This window comes from Hibiscus syriacus, unplaced genomic scaffold (genome assembly GCF_006381635.1).
Source record: "Hibiscus syriacus cultivar Baekdansim isolate YM2019G1 unplaced genomic scaffold, ASM638163v2 tig00005459_pilon, whole genome shotgun sequence".
Taxonomy (NCBI): Eukaryota; Viridiplantae; Streptophyta; class Magnoliopsida; order Malvales; family Malvaceae; genus Hibiscus; species Hibiscus syriacus.
The window spans coordinates 1,251,732-1,277,686 of NW_024062058.1; the positions used below are offsets into that span (position 1 = coordinate 1,251,732).

At 34.1% G+C, this 25,955-nt stretch overlaps 2 protein-coding genes, 2 long non-coding RNA genes and 1 pseudogene across 4 annotated transcripts; 4 read left to right on the top strand and 1 right to left on the bottom strand.

Moving 5' to 3' along the window:
• Positions 1–2,514: 2,514 nt before the first annotated feature.
• LOC120199587 lies at positions 2,515–2,946 on the top strand. Its single transcript, XR_005523469.1, has 3 exons — positions 2,515–2,610; positions 2,697–2,780; positions 2,915–2,946. It is a non-coding gene; the product is annotated as an uncharacterized LOC120199587 (long non-coding RNA).
• A 981-nt stretch (positions 2,947–3,927) lies between these two features.
• Positions 3,928–5,666, top strand: LOC120199586. The gene is made up of 3 exons (XM_039200626.1): positions 3,928–3,997; positions 4,120–4,335; positions 5,477–5,666. The coding sequence occupies exons 2-3, from the start codon at positions 4,159–4,161 to the stop codon at positions 5,549–5,551; spliced, it is 252 nt and encodes an 83-aa protein (XP_039056557.1). The 5' UTR covers positions 3,928–3,997; positions 4,120–4,158; the 3' UTR covers positions 5,552–5,666.
• Positions 5,667–8,993: 3,327 nt separating this feature from the next.
• On the top strand, positions 8,994–9,662 carry LOC120199588. Its single transcript, XR_005523470.1, has 3 exons — positions 8,994–9,132; positions 9,482–9,537; positions 9,633–9,662. It is a non-coding gene; the product is annotated as an uncharacterized LOC120199588 (long non-coding RNA).
• Positions 9,663–11,083: 1,421 nt separating this feature from the next.
• LOC120199584 (K(+) efflux antiporter 2, chloroplastic-like) lies at positions 11,084–19,605 on the bottom strand. The gene is given in 22 exon segments (XM_039200624.1): positions 11,084–11,376; positions 11,506–11,580; positions 11,750–11,806; positions 11,902–12,078; positions 12,151–12,217; positions 12,529–12,587; positions 12,708–12,761; positions 12,889–13,007; positions 13,010–13,037; positions 13,354–13,563; positions 14,241–14,369; positions 14,467–14,571; positions 14,932–15,021; positions 15,526–15,591; positions 15,891–15,959; positions 16,342–16,461; positions 16,539–16,598; positions 16,692–16,828; positions 17,085–17,175; positions 17,263–17,437; positions 17,787–19,414; positions 19,525–19,605. Coding segments are annotated over 21 exon segments (3,486 nt in total). The 5' UTR covers positions 19,343–19,414; positions 19,525–19,605; the 3' UTR covers positions 11,084–11,334.
• A 2,990-nt stretch (positions 19,606–22,595) lies between these two features.
• Positions 22,596–24,356, top strand: LOC120199585 (annotated as a pseudogene).
• Positions 24,357–25,955: the final 1,599 nt, after the last annotated feature.

Consider the following 25,955-nt stretch of genomic DNA (forward strand, 5'->3'; position numbering starts at 1 on the left):
AAATGTTGTATTTTTGTGTTTGTTTGGTTTAACAGGAATGTAAGATTACCATGTTTGGTTAAAGAAATAAAAAGATTATTAGAATGTATATTTTACCAAATTGTCCTTATTATATATATTTATTTTTTAACAAGTTAAATTTTACTATAATATTACTATAATTAATTTATATATTTTCTTTAAAAAAATTAAATTAATAAAATTTATATATATATTTTTTATAAAATTAAAAAGATAAATATGTTTAATAAAAGGTAAAATTTTATGTTAACCTCTAAGTTTCATATAAAATTATAATTTTGGATTTTTTTTTTTGTAAATCTAAAATAGTTTAATGATAAATTTGTTATTTAACATTCGTAGAATTTTTATTATTTAACGATAGAAGAAGGATAATTTTGAAAAAAATAAGGGCATTTTAGTCCAAAACTTCGGTAATCCAACAATAATTAAGGGAAGGGAGGTAATCACATTCCCGGTAATATACCCAAAAAAAATCATTGTTGGTAATAAAAAATTATCGAAAATAAGATTACCGGCAAACCAAACGGGGAATGAAGATTTCATTCGCCCGGTAATAAGATATTACTTGAACCAAACGGGGCCTTAGTTATCTGTACTGCTAATGATATCAGACAGTGTGGGACCTTTGAAATTGATACTCTTGGACTACGAGATTGTTAATGAAACTATTATTCTCTCTACAAGTTTTAAATTTAAAAGATTATGTTTGTAAAATGAGTATACAAATTATAATTAAGAAAAAAATATTTTTAGTTAAATCTTTATTATTATTATTGAATAAAATTAATATATTTTTTAATAAACATATTATTTCGCGTTGGATTCGAATCAGATAGATTCGGATGTAGGACAATTAGTCTTAACAATGTATCTTTTTTCATTGGGCTTCAGACTATCTCGTCTATGGCTTAGCGTGTGGTTGGAACTGGTTCATTTGTTGTTGCTTTCCGGTATGAGTATATTGACAGGTCACCGTATTGTCTTGGTGTTTGAAGATGATGAAAATGTTTCTCTTTGAGTTAGAAACACATTTTTATGTTTGCTATGTAGGCTAAGTGCTTGGAGAGAGATGAATCTGTTGCTATAAAGAAGGTTCGATAAAAGATACAAGAACAGGGAGCTCCAGATTATGCATTTACTTGACCATCCTAATACGGTCCAATTGAACACTATTTCTTTTCATCCACTGACGCAAATGAGCTCTATCTTAACCTGGTTCTGGATTACATACCCGAAACAGGTTTCCGAGTTTCAAAACACTACTCTAGAATGAACTGTCAATCTGTCATATTCCCATGCTTTTTGTGCATCTGTATACAAATCAGGTGATCCTTGACCTTGCCTAATTTAGCCAATTTGTGAACTGTGAAATTCCACTGGTTCAACTTTTTATCTAACCAATTTTCGTTTCTTTTCTAAGTGTACTATTATGATATCTATACTGCTTTTGTTTTTAGATTTACCGTGGTCAAAATTATCTACACAATATGCTTGGTGTATGCCATCGTGATATTAAGCCACAAAATTTACTGGTAAGACATTTCGACACTTATGTTACACATTGTGCGTGATGTTATGTGTCTCGTCTATGATATTGGCTTTAACATGTCATTGCTTTTATTCTTCTCATAACTATTGGTATTATTCAAGGCTAAATGATATTGGAGCAAATGTTGCGATGCAATTGCAGGTCAATCCCCACACTCACCAGCTGAAGATATGTGATTTTGGTAGCGCACAGATGTTGGTATGTCAGAATTTTTTTTGGGAAGTTTGAAAATCCCTTTTCCTGGTCTGTGAAACTTTTGATACTTACTCTGAACCTTTAGGTGCCAGGTGAACCCAACATATCATATATAAGATCACGATATTATAGGGCGCCTGAACTGATATTTGGGGCAGCGCAATATACAAATGTAGCTTTGGTGTCGACTTGTGTTCTATTCGCCCTGTAATAATTGCACTGCTCTAGTGATGCTTTAATAGCATTCGTAGTTTACATATATTATCCCCTCTTTTGATCTTTATTTGACTCTTCTGATTTCGTTAACGTTCATAATACAAGTCTGCATTTCAACACTGTTTTCTTCCCCCCCCTTGGCATCTATTTCTGCACCATCTCTTATGCAGTCACTTTTTGAGCCCCTGTAATTGCTTGTAAGATATATAGGCCTGTCGTCCTGAAATTCTTCACCGAAGCACATTTTGCAAAACAATTCTTTCATCGAACTGCCATCGTTCCCCATTATGAGTTCTTATCCAAAGCATGCATTTGTAGTATGTAAGAGTTATTTCTGAAAAAACTCTTTTATATGCAATAATACTCTCTATTACACCATTTGCAGCCACTGTTTCCTGGTGAAACTGATGTCGATCAGCTAGTGGAAATTATTAAGGTGTACATCGATGGCTCCTTCATTACTCCTTTTTGCTTTTCGTTCTGTGTTTTCTTCTTCATATTCTTCGCTTCCTTTTGCTTTACACTATCTGAAACTGGGAACACCAACTAGAGAAGAAAACAAATGTATGAATCTAAAATATACCGAGTTCAAATTCCCTCAGATCAAAGCACATCCATGGCATAAGGTATGCTTATCGGACCATCTTCTAATTAACTTATATGTGCACACGTATCGTAAAAAAAATCGGAAATCTTAAAGCAATAATTGCAGGTTTTTAACCGAAGAATACCCCCTGAAGCAGTGGATCTTCTATCAAGGCTGCTCCAGTATTCGCCAAACCTACGTTGCACCCCTGTGAGTATTTCACGTTATATTATTGCTGTTTTCAGCTGCATGCATTTATGCTTATTGGCACCTTGAAATGGCAGCAATTGACTAGAAATGTTGCTCACAAAGTTTCATCTGTGTGTTTGTTTCCCGGTTTTCAGTTGGAGGCCTGCGCACATCCCTTCATCGATGACACCGAACGACCGAGCTCTACCTCCTTTATTCAGTTTCACGGATCAAGGTAAGCTAATCTTGTTTGCACTTTTATCTTTTCGTCTTCTTACACATTTCGACTGCAGAACCGGAACATACGAGGACAAAAAGATCGAATGAGACGGCATTTATAGGCAGATTGTAAATTGGTTTTGGATGATTAGTTGCCATGCCACACCACCCTATTCGAAGTTGACAATAAAGCCAAGCACCTATGTATATATATCCACATACCCTATAAATGGATATGGTGATGAGGTATAGAACTGCTAGCCAAATAGGTTTTTGGGTTCTTTTCTCATGTATATATACGTGCTCTGGCTGTCGTATATAGTTGTCTTAGTAGCACTCATTATTCATAACCCCAAAATTTTCAAACAGAAGATTTAGAACTTCTTATGTTGTATAAATTTCCCACTACCATTACTTCATAGATATAAGATTTCCATGAAATCAGCGTTTCGTGTCCCATCATAATTATTTTTTAAAAAATAATAGCTGAATTGTCTCTGCTTTCATCGGAGAAATGTCTATAAAAATATGATGAGCTCGAAGAAGACGAAGGAAAAGGAGTACTCGAGCCGCCACGGATAGAGGAAGATTTATTCAATCGCTTAGTTTTGGTTACCAATTGTCACAACTCAGCTGTGAATTATTCGAATATGTAATAAAAATTTAAGAAGAAAAAGGCTGAGAAAAGCCGAGATGAAGAATGAAGAAGGAAAACCTAGCAGAGAATTTCATCTATAAGATTTATCAACTTCTTTACATCATTTTCTTTATATTTTCTCTTTACAATTGTAACAACAAATCGTTTTTGAACAGCTGTGCATGACAAATTGTTCGTAACAAGTGGCGGATTCAGAAATACTCAAGTAATGACGGAGAAGCCCAAGTAAATCCTCAAGAAATGGGCCTCCATGGGTTCTCACTTCAAACCACCAACAAATACTTGAATTCCTTTCGCTCACTCTCGCCATTTGTCAACAGCCTCTGCTGATCGTTGTTCTTGACCTGCAATTTTCTGTTAGGTACCTCAATCACCAAATATCCCTTCCCCTTTTCGCTCATCTATTGTCGTTGTTATTCTTTTCTTTCCATTATGATGTACTTTTTTTTAGTTCTTATTAGATCTAATTATTTGTGTGGTCAGAGATTCAATCCATCCATCGATTAAATTAGGGCAAAAAAAATGGGAGGGGGAGAGCATGGGCATGGGCATGGAGCTGAGGATTTCAGGAAGAAGGTGTGGAGCTTCTCCGGAGGTCCGTACTGCCGGCCCAAGCACTGGCGTCGCAACACTGCCTTTGCCATGTTCGGCGTCTTCCTCATCTGCATCCCCATTGCCATGAAATCAGCCGAGCTCGAGGTTCATTAATACCCCTATCTTTATTACTCTTTGTAATTGCTGTTTAGAAATAGAACGTCTGTTAGCACTAAATAATTGAAATTGTTGGCTCTAGCTTTAAGTATTTTTAAAATCTAAATGATTCAAACTTTTATAAAGTGTTCGTGGCTTGATGCTAAGTCGTTGATTATGGATGTGGTCAATCATGTAGTCAGGGGCGAAGCCAGGAAAAAAATGGGGTGTGTTTGGGGTGGGGGTTGAATTAAAAAAAATTCAAAAGACCAAAATACATTAACATTGTATTAATTTAAGTTTTACCATTTCTTAAGGGACTAAATTATAAGGTCATCATTTTTTGGGGGGATATAATTTGACCATTATAATACTTTAAAAAGTTACAATTTTGAAGGTACTAAATAACAATTTTACCGATTATTGTTGGTACAAATCTGAACAACATAAGCTTTAAACTTTTGGTAAAAGCTTGAAATTTTATATGTAAACAACAATGGAAGTGGATATGAAGGTCAATTATGATAATCTCTTTTGAATAAGGCTATCATCTATCTGTGTGATCCTTCAAACATTTAGTTAACTGTTTTTGTTTAAATTTTGTCTTGAAACATAGTTTTGATGTTCATTAAATTTTCTCCCGGTTTAATCATAACCCATAAATGGTGCTGAAAAGTTTTTTTTCTCGTAGCTGCTAGATTGCAATTATTCTTGTATGAATACTGAATAGCAATAGACCTAATGCTTCCTGGTTTACGTGATTATATGATTTATGGTTTCCTATTGTCTCATCCGATATCCACAAGATAGCTTCCTCAATGACATTTACTCTGCATGCTTGTATGTTAGAAGTTCAACGCTCTCTATGCCTTCCAAGATGATCAATTTGTCATTGGCAGAATGTTCTGTTGTTTCTTCATCAAATTATTGAATGAAATGCCCATATATTCATATTGCTTTAATATGCACATTTTATCTCCTTAAGTGGTCCTCTGGTCTCAGCTGATCAAACTAGTTTGTGTGGAAATTAGATGTATAGAGCAATGAGTTGCTTTGAAACTGTAACTAAATCGGGTGATTTCTTCTCAACATGCATGTCTTTATGTATCCCCTACCTTGTATTTCCATCAATATGTCCTTTTTGTTGCAGCAACGGCCTCATCAGCCTGTCCGTCCGATTCCTTCGCAGCTCTGGTGCAAGAACTTCGGGAACAAAGATTATTAAAGTCTGGCTGGGACTGTTTGATGAAGTACCAACGGTGCTTCAAACCAGCAAACATGTACTTGTTTATTTGCAGTGGATTTGATAACTTTATCAATAAGTTGTGTTTGTTTTGGTTTCAGCTGTTTTTGGATTATTTAGTCCCGTTGATTTGTTGCAAGAAGAATGAGGTACGTCGTTTAGTTAAAAAATTCAATTACGTTTGAAGATTGAAGTTCTTGATAATTTGTTGAAAAAATTCCTAGTTTAAGAACTATGGGTTAATTGCCTGTTTGATATATCATACAAATTGTGTTTTTTATTGGTAAACTTTATAAATGGTCACTGAAGTATAAATAAATAATTTTTTAGTATGAAAGTTTCAACAGTAAAGCAACAATCACTAATATTATCGTTTTATAACAAATTATTGATCACTCGGTCGTTAACTGTTGTTACAAAAGTAACGAAAATAACGATTAAGTTGGCATTCTTTGACCAAACGACTCACTTAAAAAAAACATAAGTAGCTGTTAAGTAATTAAAGAAAGCTCAACATCTGACCCAGAAATAAAATGCAACGTAGATAATGAGGAATTTTTCACATGAATGCTTCATACTTACGTACATATATTGTCATACTTTTTTTATAATTTTTAATAATCAAAGATATAACAAAGCAACATTTTATAGTTGAAGAATTATTTTTTAAATTTTAATAGTTTTGAGGTTTAATAAAGTAATACTCTATAATTTAGGAAACATTTATGCCTAAAATTAAAATAATTTGAAGCAGGTATTTACCTTAATACATTTTTTAGTCATAAAAAATAAAAAAAAATTTGGGGCAGTAACCCTAAGATAGGATGGAGACCTAAACCCGGATTCCGACCCAATCCGATTAGGTTGAATTTTTCTAAAAAAAGTTAAATTCGAGTCGGGTCTTTTTAAGTTTAGTCAAATTCAGATGATTTATGATAATAATTTATGATAAAAAAATATCTGATCCAAAAAAATTATAATTTTATTTTATATATTTAAAAATACTATAATAATATCCTATTATATATTATTTCCTTTAAATTAAATCTTCATTTTTATTAAATAAAAATAATATTTTTTAATAAATATATTAAGAAGATTTGAATTTTATCTAAAAAAATATTGTTGAGTCGGATAGACTAAAAAATATAGTCCAGTCGTATAGAGTCAAAGGTGTATAATTTTTAAATCAGGAGAATTTATAATTTCCAGATCTACCAGACACATTCCTAGATGAACATAGTTTATCAATTCCCAAAAAATTGATTGGGACTAATTGAACTTGATTTGGTGGGCCATTGGCCCAAATAGAGTGTACCGCTCTGGCGACGTTGGTGATACCCAGTATCAAAGCTACTACTATGGGTTTCACACTCGAAAAATAAGTTTAATTACATGTTGGGCTATTGGCCTCGTATCTGTAATTAAACTTTAGAAATTAACGTTGCTTCTTAGCCTCCTTTTAAATGCTCCTTCTTAGCTTCGTTCCTTTATATTTTAACGATGTGGGATAAAACAATACAATATATTCAGCACCCTCGTTGTTAGTTAATTGCCCCGGGAACTAAAGGGTGAACAGAACACCTTTGATTTTTACAGGCCTTTCATTGGAGATAGTCTCTGTCCTTGTATTCGTCACCCCACAATCTGTCTTCCATTTCTGGTTTCGACTTTTCCCTTCATGGCTATATGATGCTGAAAATAACAGATACAAACAAAAGAAAAAAAATCTCTCTTTGCTTTTGAGATTCACACTTAACTAACAAATGAGAAATTTCAACTTCTGTTACAGGTTCACAACATCCGCCTGAAAATGGTTTTGGTGGTTCGAGATAAATTTTTCTCACCTCGACATTCTCATTTGGGAGACAAATAAGCTTGGACGTGAGCAACATATATGATTGGCAGGTCGACAGAGATAAGGACTGATTCATTGAATTAATCATTGCTGCGTTTTGCTCGAATCAGGTTTTCCCACGGGAACTAAAGGGTGAACAGAACACCTTTGATTTTACAGGCAATTCATTGGAGATCATCTTTCTCCTTGTATTCATCACCCCACAAATCTGTCTTCCATTTCTGGTTTCATCTTTTTTCTTCATGGCTATATCATGCTGAAAATAACAGCTACAAGCACAATAAAGAAATCTCTCCCTTTGCTTTTAAGATTCACACTTAACGAACACATGAGAATCGATATTTGATCTTCGTTATTTAAGAATGTTTTGTCAATCCTGAGAAGGCATTGCAAGTTCACCTTCCGAATACATTAGTTGGGTTGCTTCGCTCATTGGCTCATCCCCTTTCAACCACACACAAACCTTGTCTGTTCTACTGGGAATATGCTACTAAGTTTATCCTTTCTTCAGGTTATTCTTCTCCCTTTCATGTTCATAATATATAAATGGTGCCATTCTCATGCATTCTCTTCGTTGAGGAATTCCCATATCTAAAGGAAATCCCAATCTCAAGCGACCCTCTCAGTCAATTGTTTTATCCTCGGAAATACATCCCCGTTTCCGTTCTTAAAGATGTGCTTTTGTTTCGCTGTTTTAACTCAAAATTTCCGATATACCGTCAAAAAAATCCAAGCCAGAAAATTTCAGTTAATCCCCACCTCTTCTCTGGTTTTAAGTTTTCATTTCTTATCGGAAGAATGTGGCTTTTATGTTTTTCAATTTTAAAGCTTTGTAATTTTGATGGCAGGAGGAGGAAAATAAATAAACTTCAATGGCTGTCAGGAAACCTGGTTTGATTGCTTTATTTGATGATGATAACGACTAATCTATTAATTTTCTAATAAAAATAATAAATTAATAATTAATAATTATTATTTTATTTCATCTAAAAATTAAACCCTAATTATTATTTTAATATATTTGTGGAATTTTATTTTGGAGTTTAGACTTTGAATTTGTTTCATACACTCTTTTGATAATTTTTTTTTGTTAAATTTATCAATTTACGATTATATTAAGTTTTATATAGTATTAGTAGATTTTTCCTATAGTAAAAAAATATGATAAAGCATAAATCAACTTACCTCAGTGGTTAAATGAATTATTGTTATTTCTAGAGGTCATTAATTCGAGCACAAGCGGCTATAGCAAGGTGATTGACCGGTCAATAAGATAAAAAATAAGATAAGTTTCTAGAAGATATATTACTTTATAATCACCTTAGTTTAATAAAAAAAAATAAGATAAAAATTTTGGTGAGCTTAACGAGCAATGAGACAAGCAACGATGCTCGTAATGAGCTTAACGAGCACAAGTCGAGCAAAAATTTCACGAGCCGAGCAACAAGATTTTCTTAACGAGCATGAGTCGAACACTACCTAACTCTCTATCGACTCGCTCGATAAGCACCCCTATTAATACTATCATTATGTATTTTCTGAAAATGGGCTTGTTGCTCATAAAGATGGAAGACTCGTCGGCACCGAGGTATAATTCACAGCATGCAATTTCTCGGTTCATTTAAGGTGATCTACATTTCTCTGACGAGTCTCTTTTCCCGGTTTCCAGAGCTTGAGGTCATTTCTGGGAGAAGAAAACCTTAAGGTTAGATTTTCCCCCTTCTTAGATGTGATCATATCCTATTGAAAATCTATAAAGGATTGCATAATGAAAAATCTCAGGCTAAAGTGTTGTTAGGATGCCATCGACTTTTCTCAGCAGTTTGTGATTAGTGCTTGTGATGGCTACCTAAATGTCTGATTAACGATGATATAGAGAATCCCTTCTATCTTTATGCTCTTCTTTATCAAAATTGAATGTGGGATGACTAGAGTATCCGACTTGCACATAGTTCAAGTTCTGTTTGAATGATAGGTAAAAAAACTGCATCTGCAGAGAATATATTGACGTATGTTCTCAAGTATTTGCTCATAGATTGCAAATGATTGTGCAGGAATTTATAAACTTTACACTGCATTATATCGCTGACTTGGATATCCCCATAAAAAGGTGATGAAGAACGGAGTTCATATCTAAGTCTAGTTGAACTCCATGCATTATCATTTGTGTTAAGAACACCAGCCCTCTATCAACTTTTTGTTTAGGGGTACATTCATAGAATTCCGAAGTGGGATTATCTCCAATTGGGCGAAACTGCAGCCAAGAAGAAAGGGATGAATTTGAAAAGCATGACAAGATAAATATACCGTATGGAACTTGTAGTTTTGTAGTGTAGATCTTATAGATGTATGCTTACACAAATACAAACGCTTTGGTTCCGGGTTCACAACATCCGCCCCAAAATGGTTTCGGTGCTTCGAGAAAAGTTTTCTCACCTCGACATTCTCGATTGGGGGACAAATAAGCTTTGATGTGAGCAACACATATGGTTTGCAGTTAAACAGATTTAGGTATGAGTACTGATTCATTGAATTATTTATTGCTTCGTTTTGCTTGTAACAGGTTTTCCCACGGGGTTGGGACAAAACATACTGCTTGAGATACCTTGAAGAATTTAAAGAGATTCATTTATATGGTGACAAAACTTACAAGGTTGGCTTCTCATTCGATTCAAATCTTACAACCATTACACTCCGCGGTGCAGACGACATAGATTTACTGTCATCACTCTTTGGTCATTGGCTTTCTTTCAATCTATACCTTTATTATGTTTACATAAGTTAACGTGTTTCATGTGGCCTAACGATATTGCCTCGGTGTTTTGTGATCGGGGGGGAACGATCATGAAATTTATGAATCAGAGAGAACAGTAGGACACACAGGTCAGTTAAGCATTTAAAGTCCACATTACTCTCAACCACAATACAAAATTTTCCAAAACATTTTTGCCAATGAAAGCTTCAGGCTTATTATTACTATTTTTGCAGCTGCCAGCCCCGAGGATACAGCGGAGCAGTGCAAAGCTCTCTTTATTAGCAACCCCTTGAATGCTTGAACAGCTGAAACTTTCCTCTTTGATATACTTATTTTCCGTACCCTGTGTTGGCTATCAATGTCTGTAGTTTCATGAGTCGCTGTTAAAGTTTGCAAGGAATTGTTTTATCACCATTCTTTTACCACAAATAAAATCTTTGATAGAACCATATTTACTTTTGGGTTACTGCAATTTAATGATTTATTTACCAAAAGACGAACCATAAAAATGAAGGAAATTTTTTAACTGATGCATTCGGGAAATAGTAATGAATGTTACATTTATATCTGTTTTATTACAGAAATTGTTTTTTTCTTTTAAATTGAAAATTTTATACGCAATTGCAACCAAAGAAAGGTTTGTTAAAAAAATCTTTTGAAGTTTAATTAAATAATTATTTTGACTTATATTTCATTTTTAGAGTATTTTAACCCAACATTTCATTTTAAGATAAAAAATACTCTCATCCAATGGGTAAAAATCAGTAATCACTAAACTGTTAAAGCTTCAAAATATTTTTGTTCTAAATCAAATGTTAAGAGCCAAAATATTAAAAAAATATATGGTTAAGTAAATATTAGGAGTTATTTTCCCTTAAAATAAAATATTGGGACCAAAATATTAAAAGAAGTATCAAAATGATTATGTCAAAAAAAACCCCCGGCTTATTCACTTTGAAAGTCCATCTCAAAAGTCGGCTAATTCCTGTTCTTCTATCCCTTTCGTTCTATATATTTTATACAATTCGCTACAATGGAGGGCATGTAGCCTTCTCACTCTTCTGTACTGTTTTTCCTTACATTTTTTTCCCAACACCAAGAATCTTTCATGTTGCAAAAGTTTCATATCTTACCGTTGAGCTTTGGGTTTACTCATGACTCGGAAAATCCATAGCCAAGAGAACTTCCAGTAGCCTGACAATTTTACATAAACATGTCAGGTCGGAAATTTGAATACAACAGAAAACACGGTCTATCTTGTTCAACTATTAATATCGGTGATTTTAAATTTCCCGGTATCAAAACGAGCGAGTCAGGGGGTACCTCTGTTAGCTCCGCAAGATGGCGGGATCTAAATTCATTGATTGTTGCCGCAATCTCCGACGCAGGAAGTTTAGCCTACATAAAGAAACGAAAAAGGTAAAAGGCTTGGATAACAAGTTGCCAATACAATGCAAAGTTTGAACATCAAGATCATAATCTGTTCTTAAGGAACAATTTCAAAGCAGTATCAGTATTTGCCAAGGAAGTGATCAGTTCAGGATGCCAATACAATCATCCATCACACCTGTGCAAGAACAGCGGCTGCCAGCTGCAGACTGGGTTCCAAGCTCTCCGGCACAACCTGCGGGCCGAAAAAGCAATAAGAGAATTAGAGAGAAACACCGAAAGAACGAAAAGGTGGGAGGAAAATTTAGTATGAAGTAATCGGAACATTACAGCTGTAGCGCCAGCCTTCTCTAAACTAAGGCCATGATCAACATCATGAGCGCGGACAAAAGTCTTCACATTAGGGAAATACTTGCTTAGAGTCCAAACAGTTCTATAATTGGCACCAGGAGAATCCAAGGTTATTGCCGCGGCACATGCTCTTTCAGCACCGACATTATGAAGCACCTAGAACCCAGCATAAAGAATGATATATATTAATCTAAAAGTTTAGCTTATTTCGAACTAGTGTCGGTTTACCTCTTCACTACCGCAATCTCCGAAATAAACGGGAAGGTCCAGTGCACGCCCCGTAGCCACCCGATCACTGAAAGAGCAGAGCTTTTAGTTTCCTATAAGATGGATTGAGGAGCTTAGGATATGTGCTACTTTTTTAGTTCCAGTATGGCTCAGCCTATCTCAGTGCATGTTTTAGCTTCTTAAACAAAGATGTCAACTTCTTTGCAGTGAAGAAGAGAAAACGTACTAGGAAATAGAGCTACCCTAGCTTGAGATGGAGTTAGATGTTAGCAAAATCATAATTATTACTAGTGAATATCATTTGAACTTGTAGAAAAAATGGAAAAGAATCATAAGCATAAAAATATGCAAATAATTCCTACAAAAAATGGGGGTTACCTCCTTATATCAAGAGCAACAAATGGAATTAGGCGTTCTGAAAGAAGCTGAGCTATGATCTGAGAACAGTCGAAAGAAAGAGAAAAACCACCACATACATGTGTTCGTTGTTAACTAACTTCAAAAATTAATATTTTTAGACTAATTTTCGCAATTGAAGATAGCAAATATATAAGCACCTGGCCAACACGTCCAAAGCCACAAATGATAATATGATCTTGCAAATCATCGGTCTGGAAATAAACCCAAATCAGAAAACAGATAAGCAAGAAGAATGAATTTAGTAAATAATACGATCTTTTCTCTCCCAGTTTCTAACAATAATCTCAGTGGAACATTAAGTTGGAAACATTATATTACCTCACTCTCAACTGGCAACAAACTTCGGACATCAACAAGCTCGAAACGAGAGGCAATTAGCTGGCCTCCGGCTGCAAGCCATGGTGTGAGGGCCATTGAGATCCCCACAACAAGGAACACAACGAGGATAGCTGAGAGGACATTATACCCTGCCAACAACACCATTAATACTTGCATAAGCAACTAACATCTCATTATTTAACAGTTTGAAGTTGGATTAACAATCATATAGAAGGATGATCCATGTTGATTAGGAAACTAAATGTGATCACTTAAAAAGAAAGACCCAACTAATGAATGTCACAATATAGTAACAAATAGAAACAGCCTAAGGCAGAAAAAAATCGAAAGTAGGATCACATAGCCCAAGAGATTAAATAAATGTGTAGCAAATGCAGGATAAACTGTTAGATGTGAATGAAAAAACCTCATGACAAAACGATGTTAGTTAATGGGGAAAGAAACCTGATTAACAGCTTCACCAAAAGCCACGAATGCGAATTCTCCACCTGGAGCAAGAAGAAGACCGGCCCTTATCCCAGATATGATTGAAATACCAAAAAGCCTACCAATCAGTGCCACCAGTATAGTCTTGCCACCAATTAAGAGTCCCAATGTAGCCGCAATGACAGGAAAATTTGAAAGAAGAAGTTTCGGGTCAATGGACATGCCAACCTGAAAACTCAGTAAGAACTTGTCATCAGTTTCACATGCTTGATCATCAATATATGGCAAGACCAATAACGTAAAACCAAATGCAAGGCTAGGCAAGCGCCATAATTCTCCAAACTCAGTAGTTAATAAATGATATAAATGATTTCATCCAACCATACCCCCCATTTCCCACTTCAATTTATGGGATAGAATCATCTTGTATTGTTATAATAATAAATTCGGATTCAATCAAGCCTGTGGTGTACTGACAAGGGACATCACTTTAGTCCTAGTTGACATTAGGTCCTGAGTTCAATCCGGAACAATCCCTCCCCCTCCTCCAATAATAATGAATTTGGGAATATTTTATAATATTACACTAATGGAATTAAAAAATCTATTTCCTCCTCCTATTGTTTCTTTACCTACCAAACATGACTTTAAGGCCCTATAAAAATTAGCACCAGGCATGTTTTTTTTTTTTTTGAACAATTCCTATCTAGGGGGAGGGGGAAGGGGAATCTAGCTCCTAATGTCTATTGACCCTGCAACCAAGGAGAGAGGGAAGGTTTCAATTAAGAGCTTTTAACCACCTGCTCTAGAGATTGTTGACGACATGTTTTACAACTGAAGCAAGAATGTAATTCAATGAAACAAACATCTAGTACATCTACACATTCTGGAGATGCCAAAAATACCGTCATGAAAAAGAGACCCAATAAGAGGCCTCGATATGGAGCAATATCAGATTCAACTTGCAAAGAGAATTCAGTCTCTGCAAGTAGCAAACCAGCTAGAAATGCTCCCAAAGCCATGGAAAGTCCTGCCTGCTCAACAAGAAGAGTAAAAGAAAAAGGGAGGATCTAAGGTATTATAACTTCTTAAGGGGGGAAAATTGAGAAAAAGAATGTAAGGTTTTCATACCCTAGCAGTTAGGAGACTTGTCCCTAAAATGACAAGGAGGGTATTGGCAGAGAATATTTCTGCATTTTTGTTTTCTGCTATTTGCTTATAAATTGGCCGAAGCAGCTGCAAGAAAGAAGAAAAGTTATAAGAATCAGGAGATGGTGTGTGTCCAAAGCACTAGTCATTTTTCAGAATTGGACAATCTTAAGTTAAGAAAACTGTGGGTCTATTAGATGCATTATTATATGTATCAAACCTGAAGAAATTATCAGTTATCTCCGATTGAATGATAGCACATACATCCAGCCAGGTTATATTTGAACATTCTTAATATAGTATTTTGAATTTTCTCAACAGTCAAGATTACAAGACAAATTAAGATGAAAATTGCAGTAACAATAACAAAATAGTGCAACCTGAGGTCATAACTTGAGTGTCTTAGATATAATCATTAAAAAAGAGTGTCTTAGATATAAAACTTACCAATCTTCCACCAGCAATAATTGCAGTGATGGCAACTGCTGCCTTAACAGCAGCCAGTCCAAGAGCTTCTGCAATGGCTCTAAAACCAACCTGAAACCAGGAAAAAGATGCATCAGCCAAAGTACCAATATAAGGTGTAGAAGCAGTACCAGAAAAGATAACAGGAATACATCAGTCATATAAACCAGACAAGATGGGTTCATGTTTCTTCCCTGAATATTTACTCTAGCAAATGTTTATCCAAACTAGTTTCTTAAAAGTTCATTAGAAATTTAAAATTATTTTATGGAGAACCATCATCTAACACAAAAGACAAGATTTTGGGGAAAGCACATGCTCCCTCTAGCAAATCAGTGGAATAAACTTCAAAAGAAAAAAACATAAATAGCAACTAAGAAACCTTAACGAGATGAATGAGTCATTCATCAAAAATAGAGTTCCAACATTCCAGGTTTTTTGCAAGCATTAGAACAAGGAATCCAGATGTATCAAAACGACATACCATCAGAGCAAGACAAACTCAGAACCTTCAATGTCAAACGTAGAACAAAAAGGAAAAGCAAAGACGGATTATTATAAGCTAGAAGACCTTACCCCTCCTTTTGATGAATTTGGTGAGATAAGAGGTATGAGTATAAGCAAGACAACAACGGCCAAGTCCTGGAAAGAATAGTTAACAATCCATAAGAGTCCAGGAAAGAATAGCTAACAGACAACATGACATTTAAGAATTACAAGAGCTAGATGGTTTGAGTGCATAGCTAATCACCATATTGTGTTGATATCTAATTTCATCTTTTGCTTATTTGAGGGTAGAGATGGCAATTTAAAGCATGAAGATGTTGATTTTTGATAATAAGTTAATAACACATGAAGAACAATTATCCTTGACCAAAAAACTCATTTCATAACAAAATGCATGCTGAAGCCAGTCAACGTTCCTGAGATCAAAGGATAACCTGAAAAAGTAAGACAGAAAATGTAGCACGTCCATGGCGCGAAGTACTCTCACCTCGCTCCTGTAATACCTGCAAATAAAGACAACATCAATTATATGTCCATCTAAAGGAGCCTCTAGGTTTCATTCTTCTTTGGTAGCTAAGTTATTGTGACAGTACAATCTGTACTTGTGTGTGTGTGTTTATATATAAAACAAATGATAAAAGTAAGATGCAATTAGATTTGTAAAGACATAGCAAGAACCTGAGGTATATTATGGTTTTCAAATATTTTAGATGCAGCAGAAGAATATAACGGAAAAAAGATATGTATAACATATTCAACAAGAACATTCAAATCTTTTGCTCTTGGAAGCTTGTCTAAATTTTTCGCTTTTCTTCATATGGTCCCAGAGACGGTAATACAATGTTACAATAAATGAAATCTGAAAAATCAGCCTAAGTTAATTACCTGAAGGACAACAGCAGTTGAAGACAAGGTCAGTCCATTGCCAATCACTATCGCAGCTGAACTAGGCTGCCCAATAACAAAATAAGTAACCATACCAACTGCAACTGCTGTCACCAAGACCTGTATTACATAAAAGTTAAAAAAAAAACTTGGTAAAATACAAGTGACAATGATATGAAGTTTATTTTGTCAACCACCTGGGCAGAGCCTAATCCAAAAACATATTTCTTCATGGAAATTAACCTTTCCACAGATAGCTGCAAAAAGAAAGATGAGGGTTCAAGTTTAATATCTTCTTATAACGGAGTCCAATGTATAGCTGGAACAGTGAATCTAACAATATATTCCACCTCAAGGCCAATATTGAATAGCAAGAAAACGACTCCGAATTCAGCAATTGCTTTGGTTTCATGCACATTACGGATTATGGACAGACCATAAGGTCCAATCAAGATGCCAGCAGCCAAATATCCAAGAACAGGGCTGCCTAAAATTTGGAGCAGATAGAACAGAAACATCAACTAATACAAAATTCAAAGAAGAATAAAGGAAAAAAGCACAATTCATGATAAGGAGAAGGGAAGCTCCAAACAGAATTTAGTGTACTCAGGACTATGAAGAAACATAATAATAATAAAATAAGACAAAAAAAGCATGAAAAGAATAATTATGCTTTTTCTTAAGAGCATCATCTCTATGCAACACGCTCAAATTTGAAATTAATAATACAGGATTTTAATCACCTCCTGGAAGTTTCTGAAAGACAGGCACAAAAATTACACTTGCAAGCAATAACCACAAAACATCAAAGAGGGAGGCCTCCTCCTCGTTCATCTGATAAATTCATACATTGAAATGAGATGACGAGTTGACGATTAAACTTTAAAATAACACATAGATATTTAATAATCATTCACATACCTCTTGATGAGGAAGCGTTGCAATTAGTTTCTTGAGTCTTTTCGGTATTTTCTGTATTTTTCGGATCAGAGGCTTTGCATTTGTGGAAACTTCTTCTATACCTGTGTTGATAACGACATCTGGCTGCAACAGCAGCTGAGAATTCCTCTCTGCCCGATTAGCATGGAAGGCGGCTCTGTCATTGAAGGTGGACAATCATTGTTCCAACTAGGGAATCTTATAAATAGCAACCAACTGATAAAACACAAACTCAATTGAATAGTCCCTTTCAGAATATTTGACTCATTGTTTTCAATTGCACTATGGCAAGCAGTAATCTTCTTGATCTAAAATTTTAATCAAAGAAGAAAAGACATAGCATTACAAAGGAAACACGTCTTGTTTCTACAGATTCCATCAAAAAATAAAGTTAATTTAATATGCCCATTTGAGTTATGGAGCAAGAAATCAACAATGTTAAGCAAAGGCACATACAGGAAATTTCCGGAACAGTGACATATTTAAATATCTTATTCAAAACATACCCAGCTCCAAATAGCAGTACTCCTACGACCAGCTTAGGAATTTGTTTACTTGCAGACTCCAAAAGACCCTGGGAAACTGACGCTAGTGTGAATTCTGTCCCATCAGCAGTGGAGGAAAAGAATGATGCAGAGAAGAAACGAGAAGATTTATTTAACAATGACTTTGGAGTACTAGGAGGTGAACTCTCCCTTGCCAAATCCTTTTGAGTTTCAGGCTTCTTTAGTTGAACATTTTTTGACTTTTCTGCTTCAATTTCAGCTTCTTTAAGTGAATCTAAACCCAGCATCCCATTCTCATGATCACTCAACTCATCAAATTGTTTGAGATCTTCAGAACTTTTTCTCGCTTTCTTAGATAAGATGTCTGTCTTAGGCTCAACAATCAAAGTATCCTCTTCTCTTTTAATAATAACAGCATCGGAAGCACCTTGAGTGGTCTCCCCCTCCTCTACAATAGCCTTTTCACCCAAAATCTGCCCCTGGAGAGCTTCTCCAGTCAAAACAGAAAGAGACTTCTCTACTCTTTGTAGGGATATCTCAGCATCATTCACATGCTGTGCAGCCTCCAATTCAAAAGCAACAGCTTGCTCCGCTAAAAGCATGATGTTTGACACGTCTTCCTCGGCTTTCAAGGCATCCATATCTGCTTCCTCTGCAGCCTCATTCAATCTGTCCACTTCTTTCTGCAACTCTTCCTTTTTACTCTGCAAGTGTCTTAACTCTGCTTCACTTTTTGCCAACTTCTCCTGACATTCTCTAATCTCATCTTGTGCAGCCAATAGTGCTCCATTATCTCCTGTGACATCAGTTTCAACATAGCTCTCCCCAGATCTTTCTAGGGGGTTATTTACCTCCTTATGAGACTCAAATGAATCTACTGTCACCTGAAGCCTTGCCTCGGCTAAAGATAGTGCCATCATTGCCTTTTGAACAGCCTCTTTAGCAACACACTCTTCTTTCACAATGTCTTGAATCATATCAAGTGTTCTACTAACATCAATCCGAACATTAGCTGCTTCCTCCTTCAAGAATATCGCTGCTTCTGATATTCTTTGTGCCTTTTCCTCAAACATCTTACTATTAAGACGTGCAACTTCCAATTTCTTCATTGCCTTCTGCAACAATTCCCTCAAATCATTGACAGTTGGTGTTTCCACTTCATCTCTTTCATTTCTTTCTTCTTTTCCCAAACCATTTGAGACAGTACCAGTCCCATCAGCATATGCCAAAGAATCATTACCTTGACAACGTGACCTAAATCCTCTTACTTTCAAGACATCTTGTAAACCACAAAACGATGTATTTGAAAAAACGCTACACAAATGACTATCGAATTTCCCTCTGAAAACCAAATTGGAACTTAAACAGCCACTATACACCAGACTATTCTTCATTTTATTCAAGTACCAAGTTTTGATTCCAATCTCGGAATCAAAAACATTGTAACTGAAATTCTTACATCTAAACCTACGGCTTAACGGATACAGTATTCTACAACGAGTAGTTTCACCACCATGAAAGCTATTAGGATACTTGAAACTACAAGCAAAATCCATCTCTCTTCCACACCTATCTTTATCCGTGAAAAATCAATTTCAAGCACTCGTATTGACGTTTTAATCAAAAACCTGGCAAGAAAAAGTATCAATGAATCCACACCAGCAGCCCTATAAGCTAGAAAACCAGCAGCGTTCTGTAAAAGAATCGAAAAACAGAAGTGAAGGGAGAGTGAACTTACCGCTCAAAGAAAAGAAGAAATGTTGTGTTGGAGAGAGGCGCAAATTTTTTTTTTTCTGCTTGGAAGTTAGGTGATTGGTGGATTTCTTTTTTTAAAGTTTTTTCCGCGAAGTATGAGATTTTATAGATAATCTGACATGACTGACACATATGCCCTTAAGCTGTTGTATTAGGGGCGCGTGGCTGCTAACTGATTCTGTTTTCTTTTTTTTTTGGTGCAAAGTTCAAACTGATTCTGTTTCATATGGCGGGTAAAAAGTTTATGAAAAGTTTTAAAAAATAGTTTGGATAATAAATCCATTTATAAAATGTGTGAGGGCAATTCCTTTTCAATTGTATAATATCTATCTAGATTTTGTAATTTTTACATTATTAGAAAATTATCCTTTAATTATTAAATAATTTCGAAAAATACTACTATTAAAATATCTTGTTACAGGAAATTGGATTAAATCATCGAATCATATTAAAGTTAATTATAAATTATGTCTAATGTATCATACAATAACCTAATAAAATAGTTCACATTTAGACATATTTAAAGATAGAGTTATGTGTCTAAGCTTAAAGTTTCATATCAAATTTAAAAGGATTTGTTTGTCCAAAAATGTCTCGAAGGTATAACAAATAATAAACCTAAAAAATAGGTTAATACAAAAGATGATTTTTTTTGGCAAACCTTTCGCCCTTGCAATAGACTAGGGGTGTGCATTATCGGATATTATCCGATTCGAATTTTCAGATATCCGAAAATTTTGGATACCTAAAATAATTATCCGTATCCGATCCGAAAAAATCGGATATCCGAATATCCAAATCCGAATCATAAATTTTTTTTGCAAAAAATTCAAGAAAAACATAAATTAAAATATTTATATTTGCTTGTTTTCTAACAATTTGTTGATATAATTACATGCCTCACTACAATTAAAATTTTAGATAACATAGTACAATAACATCAGTCAATGGTGCAGGCAACAGGTTAGAAGCGACATCTGATGCAAAAGTCCGTCTATGAACCTCTCTCAACGCATGCAATGAAAGTAACTATCAACGCATCCAAATACCCAGCAGCAAAGAGTTGCAACAGAAAGGATACTAGAACTACCTGAAATTAATCAAGAAATGAATTTTTGCTACCTGGTTCCCATACATTGCACTTGTGTGAAACAAATTGTTGTTGCTCATGACCACAAGTTTTCCACCAAATCCAAAAGTCACTAGTGCATGGGGAGGTCGCCCAGCAGAAGACCTTTCCTCAATGGGTGAAGAAGAAAATAAAGTGTCTATTTGAAGTGGGTTTTGAGGATGATTTCCTGATTTCTTAGCATCAGTGAAAGCCGGTGTGAATTGCATATGTTGCTATGGCTGAACAGTTGTTTGATTATTAAGTGGAGTATAACTCTGACCTGGAATAAAACTGTCAAACCTAGATATCTCATTCTCACCACCAGGTAGAAAAGTCTGAGTTTGCTGTTTATAAGGATCAACCGATCTAGAAGGTTCAAATCCATTTTGTTGATCTGCATGATTATCTACATGATCTGCAGGATTGTAAATGTTTCCTAATTGCTTGGTTTCAGAAGAAAAAACTTGTTTCACTCTTCCAAACTGAGTAATCTTGAAAACTATTTGAAAATTGTTGATGGTAGTTACCTGCAGATTCACTCTGATTCATATAAAAGTCTCGACTACCTAAAGCTTGGAATTCATAGCTTTCAATATTTTTATTTTGATATAGCCAATTATTATTCACGATTGTTGACTGCTCTACAGTTGAAGTACAAAACTCCAACATCTTCCATTCTAGGGCAATTGTATCATAGTACCAACCAGGGTACTGAGGATCAAACACCATGTGTGCAGGGTAGTTTGCATTTCGGGCGAGAAGCAAAAAAAGGAAATGGCAGAACAAGGTGTCTAATAGCCCAAACAGCTCTGGGCTAATAATATAGCCCAAAATTTTTCGGGTTTTCGGATAATCCGAAATTGGATTTTGATCGATCCGTATATGATCTGAAAATCCGAAAAAAAAAATTCGGATATGCGATCCGAACTATCCGAAAATTGAAAAACGGATCGGATATCCGGATTTTCGGATCAACGGGTCGGATCGGGTTTTTTTGCACACCTCTACAATAGACCCAATTTATCACTTTCTCCCCTATCGTATTTTTGTATCAATTTAGCCCTTGAAGCTGCTCAATTACATCATTTTATACTCTACCCTAACTTAAAACCAAAATTTATAAACCTCAAACCATAACATCACTGCCTCTAAACGATAATCCCTCAACTCTAAACACTAACTTAGAGTTTATAATTTAAGGGCATAATGATGCAACTAAACAACTTTGAGGGTTAAATTGATGCGAAAATACGATAGGAACGAAAATGATAAATTGGTTCTATTACAATGACAAAAGTGACTTTTTAAGTTTTTTTAATATAAGTCAAACTTACTCGTGATCTGACATATTTAACTTACTTTCTAAATATAAGGTAAAATCTATACATTATCTATCTATCATATAACGTTTTTTTTATTGAATTTCACTACTATTAAAGTTATAAAATTATCATTTGATTTTAAAAAAACATGAGATTATGTGAGTATAAATTATTCTTTTAAGGAATTTTAAAAATACTTTATCATTTTATTGTTTTCAATGATGGTGTATTAAATAATAAATCTTTTTTAAAATGGAAAGTCCCTATACTACGCATTTTTTATCATTTAGTCTCTATGCTATTTCGAATAAAAAATAAGAAAATAAACATCTTTATTATATTAGTATTAGATTAAAATTTGGATTAAGAAAACAAAGAATGCTAAACTTACCTTGAATGGCAAAAAATAGCTGGTTCGTCCAAACTTGGCCTAGTTGTCTCCAGTTCAACGGGGTTTGAGGACATTTACATCTCATATTTCCCACAACGATATTCAGTCACGTGTCTGGTATATAACAATGTTTTTTTATAAACAAAGCAAGTTTTGTTTTCCTCGTGCCTATTGCATTGTAGTGTATAGTTTTTTTTTTTTAAATATTCAAAAGAGTTTATGAGAAATCAGAACAAAAATGGCATTCACCGGAACATTAGACAAGTGCAAGGCTTGTGACAAGACTGTCTATGTTGTGGATATGTTGACTCTTGAAGGAGTTCCTTATCATAAAACTTGCTTCAAATGCAACCATTGCAAGGGAAACCTTGTGTTATCTTTCTTTTTAATTTTTTCCAAGTTTTTGTCTCTTTTTTATTTTCTTTGTTTGGCATGAAAATGACCAAAATATGTGTTGTGTACTTCCATAGATGAATACCTATTCCTCCATGGATGGAGTCCTTTATTGCAAGACTCACTTCGAGCAGTTATTCAATGAATTCGGCAATTTCAGCAAGAATTTTCAAACATGTAAGAAACCTATCTTTCTGTTTGTTTTGTTTGTAAAGATTCAGATTTAGCTTTGTTTGTTAAAACCAAATCATAGCAAATATAAAATTAAAACTCATAATTTAATTATGTCAAATTATCGAAAGTAAAATATTAGATCTATGGAAGTTTATTAAATTCATTGGTGGAGATCGCTCAGAAGGTGGTTGTGATCTTGCAAGGAAATAGATATATTCTTATCGTAAAAAATTTCTGGCGATATAAGAGTAATACAAATTAACTTATTTCTTTGGGATAACTATATCTTTATATAGATTGAATATCAATCAATCTTTTAAGTATTTATAATATTCTCCCTCATCAAATTATAAAAATAACTTATGTTATCTACACTTTAATTCAATGACGCTATAATACATATGACACATATAATATAATATAACTGGTCACCTTTTTTTTGTAACACACTTTATAATAACATGATACATTATATATATGTGCTTACAATTACGGATTTTAATCCATGATATTGATTGGTACTATCATTCATTAATATTTATATCCATCAAATCAAACCATAGCTACACAATATTCCCATAATATTACTTTTTATTTTTGAACTCTATTATCCGGCTATATGTTAGGCTAACAACATTAATTTTCTTGCTTATCATTTCTGCAGCAAAGGAGAAGAAAAAGGAATATGTATGTTTTCTTTCCCTTTATATGTTATCTTTGTTTCCGCATGAAAAATGGCTTCATGCACACTGGCTAATGCACACCTAATAGACACTGGCTAATGCACACCTAATAGACACGTACGTACTTTAAAATTTGAATTTTTTTATTAATAATTTATTTTATTGATTGTGTCCATTTTAAAGCTTTATTTGTGCATATCTCAAACAAAAATTTTATGTAAACAATATATATGTGTCCATCTTCAAAAATATTTTTGAATCCATCTGTTCATGTGTAACAAGTTTCGCTAACCCTACTTAAAATTACACAAGTTCTCCACTGTCGTGTATTATTAGTCCAAGACTACGAATAGGCTTTCATCCATGTTTTCTGGAACTCAAGATAAGTGTGCAGAATGCCACAAGACGGTGTACCCATTACAAAAGGTTAGTAAAATCCCTCTGTAATTTTAAACACTCGTGAATTTTGCTCTGTAATTTGCAGATGTCGATGGAAGGGGAATGTTACCATAGGTCATGCTTTAGGTGCGCCCATGGAGGGTGCGCTTTGACGCACTCGTCTTACGCTGCACTCGACGGGGTCCTGTATTGTAAGCACCATTTTGCTCAGCTTTTCATGGTCAAAGGGAACTATGCCCATGTCATCCAAGCGGCTTCCCACAAGAGAAACTGCAGCACTTCATCTCAAGATAATGCAGCAGGAGCTGATCAAGATCAAGACGATGCTTAATTAATTATATTTTAATATATCATCGTGGTTTATTTAATATATCAAGACGAAGAAATTGTAAAATAAATCCTTGAAAAGTTCCAACAAAATAATTTAAAAATCTTTCCTTTGACCAATTATTGTTGTTTACAACAATTATCATAAACTGAGCCAATCATCTATGGTTTTTTTATAGTTTGATATAAGAATATTAGTTAAGTCTGGATATACTCCTCCTAGCAACATTTTTTATTAAGATTTTCTACATTATAAGGAAATATTTGTGAAGTTTCTTCTGTTTGCTCAAATTTGACTTCATTAGTGTAAATATTTTATACTCTCCTATTAACCTAGTAGTATCTTGGTCTCTATCGTTTTCTCGATTAAAAGACCTTAAATAATCGTCTTCAAAAAGATCAGTATATAATTTTCTTTTTCCTTTTGGATCTGGATCTATTTGATATGTTTCCATAGGATCTATTTTATTAATATTTTCTTCTGAAATATTAATATTTTCTTATGTCGAAGAATTGTTCTCTTCATCAGATGTATTATTTTAGTTGTTTTGGAAATATTTATAGCTTCTATATCTTCTAAATTATTTTCAGAACTAGTACTACTGTTTTTAGTATCATAATTTGACATATAATGATAGTTAAACAAATCAAGTAATTTTTTATGTTCTTCATAAAGTTTTTCTATTAATTTTAAATATTCTAATTTTTCATTCTTATCCTTAGTAGTAAAAAATTTTAATTTTCAATGTTCCATTAATTCTTTATAAGATTGAAAATCATATTTTTATTGAGACGTAAACCTCTTTTGTTTTTTCTTAAAGTTCATCATTTTTAGATGAACCTTCTGATAAATGTTATTATTCATCTGATAATATTAATATGTTGTTTCCATTTCCATAATATAAAAGACCTAAATCTATATCATCTTATTGTTTAGAAGATATCACAACTAGATCTAATTTTCGTTCTTAGAGTCTATATGCATAGTATAGTGGTAATTTTTATCTTTAAACAAATAATATGTTTCCTCTATAATTTTATCTTTAATACCTAAAACCTTCTATTATCTGTGAAAATCACGAGCTTTACAACAACAAGGCCTAAACGTCACTTCACCAGACTCAGGCAAAAGTAAAACAGAATAAGATATATAGGTTTTAAGATAAAATAACGAAATGAACAGAATGTAAGATAAAGATAAAACTTACAATAATACTTGTATATTATTACTCCAAAGATATAAAATTTTATTAGAAGAATCCGCAAGCTACTTAATAAGCAATGGAATATCAAGCTTTCTTTTGTCTGAAGAGAAGCAGATGGTATTGCAGATGCCCTGGTACGCTTTGGCTGGAATGACAGAATGGAGATAAGAGTCCTATCAGATCCGCTGGACGAGATTCGAAGCAAATTGTCTCACGATAGTATAGGTGAAGCATAAGTATCTTCACTGCAAGCGCAAGTGGAGTGTTTTATTTGTAACTAAATTACCCAAGTAGTTATATGAATGGTTGTTATTCCTAAAGGTCATAAGTTCGAACATTAATGATTATAGTAAGGGTGATTAAGTGTTTAATGTCAAATGATTAAAAGTATTTACAACTGATGCTACTT

Coding starts and splice junctions, on each gene's coding strand:
- LOC120199586 (XM_039200626.1), top strand. CDS start 4,159: ATGGGAGGGGGAGAGCATGGGCATGGGCATGGAGCTGAGGATTTCAGG. Junction 4,336..5,476: donor TGAAATCAGCCGAGCTCGAG/GTTCATTAATAC, acceptor TTTTTGTTGCAG/CAACGGCCTCATCAGCCTGT.